General features: G+C 38.8%; 1 protein-coding gene across 1 annotated transcript; it reads left to right on the plus strand.

The window, feature by feature from the left end:
* Positions 1–3028: 3028 nt before the first annotated feature.
* On the plus strand, positions 3029–8478 carry LOC104600374 (endoglucanase 19-like). Its single transcript, XM_010263279.3, has 9 exons — positions 3029–3603; positions 4050–4262; positions 4644–4844; positions 5840–5929; positions 6020–6184; positions 6372–6656; positions 6782–7130; positions 7229–7303; positions 7722–8478. The coding sequence occupies exons 1-9, from the start codon at positions 3391–3393 to the stop codon at positions 8018–8020; spliced, it is 1890 nt and encodes a 629-aa protein (XP_010261581.1). The 5' UTR covers positions 3029–3390; the 3' UTR covers positions 8021–8478.
* Positions 8479–12009: the final 3531 nt, after the last annotated feature.

Below are 12009 nucleotides of genomic sequence, written 5' to 3' on the forward strand. Positions count from 1 at the left end.
CCCAGCAAATCAATCTAGCTATTATATATACGCTTGCTTTTATATATTCAGAACTCTGAGCAAGTGAAGAACTTTCTTTCTACCTCCTGAGAAAATCTTTGCCTCTAACAACTTTTGGGCTTCAATCTTCAGCTTGGGATATTACTACTATTTCATTGAAGGTGTTATTCTTAATATGTACACCAACCATCTGTCATGGTCCCGACTCCCAAGAAATTAAAGTTTGTTATTTACAACTTCGAACTCATTAAAATGAACTATATAAAATGGATCACAAGGTCCAATCGTTGGACGCTTTTCATTTCAGCTTAAGCAAGTTTTGGATTAAAGGGTGTTTGTATCTTTATTAAAGACTGGTTGATACAAATGCCAAAGAGTGAAGCAAGAGACAAACAACACATGTGAGAAAGCTGACTCGGCCAAATGATACACATAGATTATACAAAAAGAAAGGAAAATGGAAATAAAATATTTCTATATTAATGTTAATAACATGGCGTATTGAGAATAAAGCATGTTATATATGCCAACCAAATGTCACAAGGATGTCCATTTGGCAATTTCTATGGTCCCATCCCAGTCTCCCAGGTTTATATTTAGTCTTTTTTTAATTGTTTTGGCAAAATTTATGATATATTTATTGTATTATTCAGTAAAATATGTAAATATTGATTGAATGTAATGATAAATATAACTTATTAAATATAAAAATATATTATCAATAAAAAGTAAATACAAATATTAGTAAATACACCATTGTTAAACTTTTTTTGAGGAGAAGGGAGTGTGTAAAAAATTTTAAAAAAAAAAGGAAGATGAAGGACGAGTGAGTAGGCCACATTTGAGGAGACACGACATGGTTGAGACACCATCATCTGATGTATAAATAATATATAAACATCTCTGATCATCAATTCTTATTATAATTGTATTAAATGATAGTTTGTCTTTTTTAATTTATCATATTATATATGATACGTATCACTTGTAAGCTTGCAATTGAAGCCAGTGTTGTATTGTTTGTGGGTGCTACAGTCTACAGAAAGAACAATCCAAAGATGAAAAAGAAGAAAAGGGCAAAAGTGCAAGATCCCTAGTCCCCACCCCGTATCTTGTTCCTATTGCTTATGGACTTTCGCTCCATGCTCGGTTAAGATGTGTTTCACGTCCATTATTCTTATCTCAATCCCAAACCCTTTTTTCTTTCGTTTTAATCAAGGCTTTCAAAATCGGGTAGAATAGGGAATCGTTCTGAGTTTGGTTCTTGGGTTGAATGGTAACTGTCTGGTCCGAATGGATGGTTTGTTCTAATAAAAAGTTTAAAAAACTCAAAAAATGGTTAAAAATCATTTTCAGATTAAATGGTTCGATGATTTGACCACCTAAATCAATGGTTCATTGACCAAATCAACAGTTTTTTGCCAAATAACGATTTCGAGATAAAACGAAACTGATCAAGTGACTGATTCTGATTTTTCCCATCCAACCGTCCGGTCTGATCTGATTCTAAAAACATTGATTTTAATGCCAGTGGACGAAAGCATTGAACCATTACTAACAAAGAGTTTTTAGGGTGCTGAGATGAACTTTTGAATTGGAAACTATACCTTAATAGATACAAGAAAAATCAGGGCAAGATTGACTTTATATAAAGTCCATATATATTCGAGCTATAGATTTCTTTCAAGCCCCAAATTTTATCCAGATGGAGGAATGATCACCTTAAAATTTTATTAATCATTTTCAAAACATAACCTGCCTTATCCTTATATTCAAGCATACAATGCTTCTCACTAACTCATATCCACCCAAAGTAAAGCAATACATACAAATAAAACAAATCATAAACGTTTATTTGGTGTTTGACAGTTTGGTGTCATTCAATGTTATTAGGTAATAATATATAAGTTGGACAGTAAATAAATGGTTGGATATTAAGGAAAACATTAAAAATAATGTTTCTTCTCAATGATGGTCTCTCACGCTGTCACACATTAAAAAAAAAAAGAACATTTATTTAATAAACAGTTATCAAATCTCATTTTAGAATAAACACCTATATAGTAATAAACTGTCACTATTTTTCAAATAATCAACTCACCTTACCAGTCATAATATCCATAATGATTTTGTTGTCACTTCCAATCTTTAGGGCCCATTTGGTTTATAGGAATAGAGGTGTCATTTCAATTCCAACTGTTTGATTGGGCAGAATCCAAATCCTATTCCCATTTTTGGCAAAATGGGAATGGTCATTCCCTCCCCTTTCTTAAGAATGAAATCCCATTCCAGCTGATTCTAATTTTTATTTCTATTCTTATCTCACTCTTTGGACCAAATAGACTATAGGAATAAATCATTCTGATTCTAAAGAATTTTAGGTCCAATTCTGATTCTGATTCTAACTGCAAACCATACAGACCCTTACTTCTTTGAATCCTTTTCAAAACAAAAGGTTTAAGCCATCAATCAAGTCTAAAAGTTCCCATTCACATTCACTGCTGGAGTCATACTTGACGACATTGACCTCAACTGTTACAGGTGGAATTTCATTTTGTGATTCAAAATTTGCCATGTCATCCATCTACGTGGCATGAGGAAAGAGATCGTGTCAGCAAAAGAAAACCCCCTCACCCCACAAAGTTACATGGGACCTCGACGTGGACACCAAAAAGAAAGAGTGAAATACGGTTTGATAAGCTTTTTGACCCGCTGCAACTCTTTTCCTTTTCCCCCATTCCCTGTTTTGGAATTTCGCAGCGTCGTTACATAAAATTGCGGTATATAATTTTTTAACTTAATAAGACAGCAGCAGTAAATTCTCTCGTCTGTAAGTTTATTAAAACCCTACCAACCCCTCTCGCTTCTGTAAAGGTAGAAAATAGAAACGGAACACACGAGTACATGACACACACACTCTCTCTCTCTCAACCGTTTTCCGGTTCTGGGTCCCCCAGAAAACAAAATTCCTCGTGAGCAAAAAATAAATTAATACATTTATTTATCTCTGCCAAGTTTCTGAGCTCTTGGGACCTTCCTTTCCTCCTCCATATATACAAGGTTGTGTTCTTCGCATTTCTCCGAACGCTCTCCTTCCCTGTGTCTCCGTCCTCAGAGGCGCTGCTTCTCGTTACCTCGGTTTTTGGTTGGTTTATCAGAAGTTTTTGCTGATAAATCATACCAACATTGTCGTTTTCCCCCTTACAATCTTACAATCTTCTCTTCTGTGGTGTTCCTGAAAGAGGATTCTAATGGGTTCCTCATTCGGGTTTTAGATCCTTCCTCACCTGTTGCAGAATAGATCTGTCTCTCTTGTTTGTTCACTGAGCGGATCAAGTTTCTGCATTCGGATTTTGTTGCCTCCCTGTAACTCTTGTTTGCTTTACAAACATGGAGAAGCTTCGGAGATGCATTTCCATAACTCCCCTGTTTATGCATGCCTTACTTGTTTGGCTCCCTCTTGCTTTTGCTGGGCATGATTATGGCCAAGCCCTGAGTAAAGGCATTCTTTTCTTTGAAGCGCAGAGGTCTGGTTACCTACCCAGGAACCAGAGAGTTCAGTGGAGAGCCAATTCCGGTCTGCAAGATGGGAAGGCTAGTGGGGTAAGTTCTCTTCTTTTGTCATCCTTCTCCTTATTTTCCATTATAGTCCCTCTTTTTTATACATATTTTTCACTTCTCATAGCCTCTTGCCGCTGCATTTTTAGATGAACATGACAGGAAAATTCATTTTAACTTGGTTGTTTTCCTTATGTAAGATGGGTCGCTCTGTATATTCTAGCCCCTTTCGATTTGCTCTAATATGTATTTTTCTGCACTAACTTGTTTTACCAATCTGCATCTATTGCAAGTATTTCTTTTGTTTTTGGAGACAATTTGGGTCCTCATGTTTTGTTGCAAACTGAATTCATTCTTTTCATTTACTTTACCCCAACAACCTGATAATCCAGATCTATGTTTTTATATATTTCCCCTCCATTTCTTTCTGGTTATGAGATTATAATGTTGGTCTTACTTATTAACAAGTCATCTTCTGCTATAAAATGCAGGTTGATCTGGTAGGAGGGTACTACGATGCAGGGGACAACGTGAAGTTTGGGCTCCCAATGGCCTTCACCATTACCATGATGTCCTGGAGCATAGTTGAGTATGGGAAGCAAATTGCTGCAAATGGAGAGCTTGGACATGCCATGGCTGCTGTGAAATGGGGCACTGACTACCTCATTAAAGCCCACCCAGAACCATATGTCCTCTATGGAGAGGTATTTTAATTATCATAATTCTTTTTCCTGGTGAATTGTAATTATTGGAATTTGTTTCCACTGTTTTTTTTTTTGTTTCAAATTTACTAGAATTTTTGTTTTCTGTATGAATTTTAAAAAGTTAATTTGTTTAATTATGTTCATTGGAAGTTGCTCAGGTTCTTTCTCATTGGTGTTTATTTCAATCCCCAAGATTTCCTTCTGTCAACTTCAATTTTAGATGGAGTTTTAGTTTTGACAGTAACCAAGACTGAAATCTGATTATAATATTGTTGTTAGTTTTAATCGGTGTTATCTGATTTAGTTGAAAATGTCCTTTTCTCCAATCTTAACGAACTAATCTTTTTGTTTAATCATTAATATTGTGTTTGACGAATTTAGGTGGGTGACGGAAACAGCGACCACTACTGCTGGCAGAGGCCGGAGGACATGACGACGGATCGCCGGGCCTACAAGATCGATGCGAAGAACCCCGGTTCCGACCTGGCCGGAGAGACAGCAGCGGCAATGGCAGCAGCCTCTATCGTCTTCCGACGCTACAACCCGTCTTACTCCAATGAGCTCATTAACCATGCTAAGCAGGTCTAGATTCTCCTCTTTTCTTGCTTTCACAACTTTGCCGGAGGCCTGGAGCATTAGCCTGCTGCGTATCGTACGCATCCTAGCACAGTCTAACGTGCTCTCTGGAAACTCCTGTTTCACCCCTAACCTGCGCTCACGTTAAGCGTAAAACCGGTCCATCCACCTGACGTGGATTCGGTCAAAATCTAAAAGTAAAAACTAACTAACGAACATGTGCGGACTTATCACTTATTGCCGTTTGTCACTCACAGAGCAAGTTAGCGATGTCGTTTACCCACCCACCTATTAATTGTCTGCGCCTCAGGTCATCGGTGAGCTATATTCCGGCGAGCACCGGGACTGCTTGTCGGAATAAATCTACGGTGGCTCGGAATATTGACGGTGGAGATCTGTACTTTAAATCTGTTACCGTCAGTTGAATGATCCCGTCAAAGGTGGGATAGAGTTGCGTCGTATGTATCTGTCGGTGGGATCGTACGGCGTGGCATGGCAACTTGCCAACTCACAGTAGTCAGTTCAGTGTACAGTGTACATTAACATTACTATCTTTAATGTTACGATTATACCCCCATTCATACTCTGAAAATACCGTCACATCCCACGACTAAACGAAAAAGATAAATTTGGTCTGACTCAAATACCCTTACTACATTCCTCAATGCCATCTTTCTTCTGACGTCAGACTGGAATCATCTTCCTATGGTTTCTACTTTCTAACGTGTTCATATTGAATTATTCTTCTTTTTGACCATAAATCCATCTCACACCACATATCTGGCATATCGTTCAGAAAACTTGTGTGTGTGGAGTGTGGTCAATGGTATACTGTGCACTTTGTACGGCATCGTGGTACACTTTACATTTCTCATAAATTCACCCGATGATCCTTGTCAGCCCTACGGTACAACTGTAGAAGACCTCTTTTTTCATTCCGAGGACCACTAAAAAAATTGTGTGTACAAAAATAACCACAAGACTTGTTTATTTTCTTTCAGCTGTTCGACTTCGCTGACAAATACAGAGGCAAATACGACAGCAGCATCACAGTGGCGCAGAAATACTACCGATCTTTCAGTGGCTATGCGGTACGCAGACATATTCCGTTATTTAGTATTTACTTTGTAACTGAGATTTGTCCAAGCCTGGTTGTGAGTCTGGTGTTTGTTTGTTTGTAGGATGAATTGCTTTGGGCAGCTGCATGGATTTACAGGGCAACCAATGATGTGTATTACCTCAATTACCTGGGCAACAATGGTGACTCCTTGGGTGGGACTGGTTGGGCCATGACTGAGTTTGGATGGGATGTCAAGTACGCTGGGGTCCAAGTTCTTGTTTCCAAGGTATGGATTATGGAGTATGGACATGTCATCTCATATGATATCAATTTGCTTATGGATTATGGATTATGTCTATTGGAAGAAAAGAAGCCACCAATAAAAGGAAGGGAATCCTGGTTCTTGCAATTTGTATTACCCCATTATATATTGATTCATAACTGGTTCAATGACCACCCTGGTTCTTCTGCAGTTTCTCATGCAAGGGAAGGGTGGTCGCCACTCGTCGGTCTTCCAAAGATACCAACAGAAGGCGGAGTATTTCATGTGCTCATGCCTTGGAAAGGGGACCCGGAATGTGCAGAGGAGCCCTGGAGGCCTTCTCTTCCGCCAAAGGTGGAACAACATGCAGTTTGTAACCGGTGCATCCTTCCTGCTCACCGTGTATTCCGACTATCTCTCTTCTGCTCAAAGAAGCGTCAAGTGTGCTGCTGGAACTGCCTCTCCCTCTGAGCTTCTTGGCTTTGCCAAATCTCAGGTACTTCAAAAATTTTATTTGCCTCTCTGCATGGAATTTAAAAACATGCAAGCAAGCATAAGCATTTTTCTTGAAGAATTGATTGGTCTTGATGTTCTGGATATATGTTTTGTTTTCATCTTTAGGTGGATTACATACTTGGGGACAACCCAAGAGCCACAAGTTACATGGTTGGGTACGGTAGCAATTACCCAAAACAAGTGCACCACAGAGCATCCTCCATTGTGTCTATCAAGGTTGACCCTAGATTTGTTAGTTGCCGAGGGGGTTATAACACTTGGTTCAGCCGGAAGGCAAGCGACCCAAATCTCCTAACAGGTGCTATTGTTGGTGGTCCTGATGCCTATGACAACTTCGCTGATCAGAGGGACAACTACGAGCAAACAGAACCAGCAACCTATAACAATGCTCCCCTTCTCGGTGTATTGGCACGACTTAGTGGAGGCAGCGGTGGGTTTAATCAACTCCTACCAGGTAAATATGCTCTCTTCTACTATTACTTTTCTTTCTTTCTTTCTTTTTTTAATGTATGATTGAAGCTTATTGACCTATGAACATTCTGTGTTTCGCAGTTGCACTCCCGCCACCTAAATCTGTAACCAAGCAACCAACTCCAGCACCACAACATAAACCAACACCTGCCCCAGGTATATTTCTGCTTTACTTATTATAGTTTGTTTCTTTTTCATTTCCTCCGCACTCTTCTCAAGGGAATCACAAGTACCTAAATTCTACTAGATAAGTGGGTGCTTATTTCACTGGGTTAAATAATAGATTGAGTACCAATATTGATTCAAGGAGAACATTGCAGTTAAAAGTAGGTTTTGTGTGCCCCTGCATACCTTCACTTGGGTTTGTGTTTCCCATGTCATGACATGGATTATTGGATTAGTTGTTCTTCAATTCTTTTTCAACCCCAAACTTGAGAGAGTAGTTCTTCAATTGGGTTAACCTTGTCCTGAAGACATCCCCATGTGGTTATCTTTCTTGCTTTGTAGGTCCAGTTTGGGTTGAGTGAGTAACCAAACTTTGTATGCGCTTACTTGGGTAATTTGTCTTGCACAGCTATATCTTCTGCCCCAATTGCTATTGAGCAAAAGACAACAACATCGTGGAATGCCAAGGGGAAAACTTACTACAGATACTCAACCATGGTGACAAACAACTCTGGGAAAACTGTCAAGGACCTTAAGCTTTCGATATCAAAGCTTTACGGTCCTCTTTGGGGCCTCAACAAGTCTGGTGAAACCTATGGATTCCCGTCATGGATCACCTCTTTAGCTGCTGGGAAAAGTCTTGAATTTGTTTACATTCACTCTGCCTCTGCTGCTGACATCTCAGTCTCAAGCTACACTTCGGCTTGACAGAAAAGCCAACTAAAATACGGAGAAGAGAAAGATGCATTCTTGATTTTGGGGGGTTGAAATGTAACAATTGTGCAGCTATAGTGCTATACAAACAGCAGTCCAGAAGGATTCTTTTTTTTTATCCTTAATTTGGGGTCTGATTATGGTATTTAGTTGAAGCTTAGGTCAAATAAGATGAGGGTTAGGAGAGAAAGGTGTGAAGAGACAAAGGAAGGAGCGCTCATCCTCTTTCTTCTCCACTTCATTGTAGTTATATATAGCGAGACATTTGAAGGAAGACAAACAGAGAGAGAGAGAGAGAGAGTTGGGAAGGTGATAAAGGAGGCCTTTCTCAACTGATTTGAAGGAGTCTTTGGTTTCTTTGTATTTAAATGACATTTGTGGACTTTGTGTACCCAGGTTGTAAGCTCTGCAACTTTGTTGTTTCAAATATGAATACAGTTTGTGAAAGGAAATATCGTACCTCTACTTTTTTTTTTTTTTGATTTCAGTGAGAATGAGAATGCTTTATTGGGTTCACAAGCTTGTTTTGATTGATCCTTGATTAGCACATTTATGTCTGCTGAACATTTCTACCTGCCTCTCAATGCCTGAATTTATTGTTGAAAGTCCAGCCAAATATATACAATTCACAGGGGTATTTTCCTCTTTCAACGACCTTAACAACAGAGCTATCAGAGAACCCGACGATCCAAGTGATCTTCTCACATCTTCTAACAACATGAACATGATACAAGAGCTTAAAGCTTGGGATATCATCAGCCCTCGGCCCCAAATCCCAATCACCATGCCGAAGATGTTCGTAAATCTTCCTTAGACAAGTTGGGAACTTTACAGAGTCATTTCCCAAAGGCACAGTGCGCTGGTTTTTGTGGACAGGGAACCTAGTAAGATCCTACGATGTTGAATGGATATGGCGCGTCCCTGTTTGAACTTTGAACTATACTCAAGATAATGGTTTGATTACTTATTAGATCTGTCAATGGGTTGGGTTGGGTCTGGTTCTGGACGGGGTGGATCAGTCCCAAACAGATTATTAATCGATTCTATAAGAGGGACCTGATTACTTGACATCTATAAATTACCTATCATAATAAATAAAATTTCATTTTTTATAATATAACCTTGATAAAATGACAGTGAAAAAAGAAAGATAAAATAATTTTTTTTTTTTTTTACTATGCTATCTGAAATTTACCTTTTAGAAATAAGATTTAACAAAAAACAGGGGACCTCTATATGTAAGAACCAGCCTTAACCCAAGTATTTATTAATCGGGACACAATCCATAGAACCAAGACAAACATAATTGGTTCGGTCGACTAAACCTGACCCATGGACAGCTCTATTACTCATTAGACATATAAGTGCAGAGCACATAGGCAACCTCTAAGGGTGATCATGGGCCGGGCTCAGGCTGGGCTTTGTACATGAGATAAGGGGTTGGTTGGGCCTGGTTCTGGCCCCTGTCTATAAATGTTAAAATGTATATAATATTTTTATATTATATGTGATATTATTATGTGTATATAATTTGCCTTAAGCAGTAGTATATAATGTAAAATATTACATAAAAATAACACGTATTCATATATAAATCATGTATAAATAAGGGTAAAAGACTTATACCTCCCTTCACTTTTATGCTTTGGCTTCAACAGATTCAGCATCCACACAATTGACTGACTTGACCATGACCATCAAGAGCCACACAAGCTGTGCAGTAGCAAGACCGTCCTTAAGCCCAGCCCACCATCAAACATGATGAACAAATGATTTTGTATTGATTTCTTTAATTGTTCTCTCATTGGGGAATTGCATTTTGAAGAAGAAGAAGAGGGTCGGTGCCAAGCGGACTCTGTTGAGAACTACGAAACTGTGATATTTGCTAGGGTAGGCATAGTAGAGATTGTGGCTAAAACATAGAGAGGGGAGGTCTCGGTATTTAGAACAAATGTAATGTGAAGGGGTTTAAGTCTTTTTCCCTATATCTCCTTTTTGCTGTTAAAATGCCCCTATGAATACTGGGTTTATAATTGCAAAAAGGAGGTAAATCCTTAAAAAAGAAGTGTCAAATGCTGCCTAAGTCTTTTTCCCTATAAATAATATATATGTAAAGGCCAGGCTTGCAGTACTGGGCCCAGGTCCAGCCATGAAATTTGCAGGCCTAATGCAGACTGAGCCCAAGACAGGCCTGAACACAAAACCTAGGTTTAAACGAAGAATCTGTAGGCCGGGCCGGGCTGAAAATGAACACCTCTATAAGGGGTCGTTCTTTTTCTAGATTTTGAGAGGAGGAAAAGTTGGTCAGTAGAATTTTGATTCCCATTGACCAAAAATCCTATGTTCTTTTTTTCAGATTTATGTGGAATCAGGGAAGTTTATTTTCAATCGCTTACCCTGGTAAGTGATACCCATCTCCTAAGTGGGTAAATAACTTTCCCACCTTGGGGGAAAGTTGCCAACACTTGAAAGGGACAAAAATGCCCTTTGTAATAATGGATTTTTATGGATAAAATGGTCATTACCTTATTTTTATGGGAAATAAAAGAACATGGGTAAATGCACTTACCCGGGTAAATCTTTCCTAGTAAACAATTACCTGGATAAGTGCATTTACCCGGATAAGTTACCAAAATGTGAACGAGGCCTAAAAAGTAAAACCTAGGTCTCCTGAGCGATTATTGGCTGCAATTTTCTCACGCATCCCTTGCTTTCCTTTCTGGGGCCAATACCAACTTCTGATTTCCCGCATTGCAATTCATATTTCAGCTTAAACCCTTCGGTTTCTCCACATGTCTTGCAAACAAAGAGTAAAGATAAAAATTCAAATTCCCTTCCTGGGTGCTCAGAATGCAGAGTGTGGTAGGTCTAGGGAACTCGAGCATGGACTAAACAATTAAAACAAGGGTAAAAGACTTAACCCCCCTTTCATGTTTCTTATAAACTGAAACCTCCCCCCTTTGCTTTCCAAATAGGATTAGAAACTCCCCTGTTGGGTTGGGTGATGTCATCAGAAAAATACCTCCCCTCTCTTCACAATCCCTCCAGATCTGTTAGTATGATATCACATGTTGCTAAAAATGTTTGAAAAACTTAGGGGCCATTTGGCAAGACTTTTTGAGAAGATCTTCTGGTAGTTCTGATAGTCAAAAGACACATTAGGCTTTTGCATGAAAATCTGAGCAGCCCGAAGCTAGCTTGGCTACCATGCATCTTTCCATGTCTTTCTGCATGAGAATAAAGCAAGAAAGATGCAAAAAGCTCCATTTGGAGCTTCCCAAAATCAATCCAAAATAGGCTTCTCCCGTCTTTTCGACACACCGACTTTTGGCAGCTAGATCTGTTACGAACCAAATGAAAAAAGACTACGGTGCGGTCTGCCCGGTTTGTAAACAGCCAAAAGGCCAAATAGAAAGACGTGCCAAACAGGGCCTTAATTTTACCCCTTATGGTCTTTTGAGCATGACTCAGAAAATGACAAATCCCGACTAAAAAAAGAAGAATAACTATAAAGAAGAAACATCTTGGGTCTACAACAAGCACCAAAGTTATATTTAGTTTAAATATGAGAAAATTTCAAAATTCAATCCAAAAGAACATATTCAAAAGTCAATTCTAAACAGAACCCGGTTAACTATGTATATGTTTGGCATCAATGCTACAGATATAAAAACAGTGTTATTTCTTTTCAATATGGAAAAGTTGCTGCCTGGTAGGATGTTTCCTGAGCAACAACAACACTTTCAGTTTGGTACTAGTGCTCTATGTCTGTTTTTAACACTGGTATCATTATAAGAAGTTTACGTCACTACCACATTACGTCCTCATTGGCAACAACGAGCTGCAATCTGAGAAAATACCAAATTTGGCGTTGCTCCAAACCACGCCTTCTCAATTTCCAAGGCATGACTTGGAACACTTTTTTTATGAAAAAAACAGTTCCAAACAAATAAGTATTTCCTGAAGCATCATATTTTCCAACA

Source organism: Nelumbo nucifera, chromosome 1, assembly GCF_055504915.1.
Source record: "Nelumbo nucifera cultivar China Antique chromosome 1, China Antique-T2T, whole genome shotgun sequence".
In the NCBI taxonomy this organism is placed as follows: domain Eukaryota; kingdom Viridiplantae; phylum Streptophyta; class Magnoliopsida; order Proteales; family Nelumbonaceae; genus Nelumbo; species Nelumbo nucifera.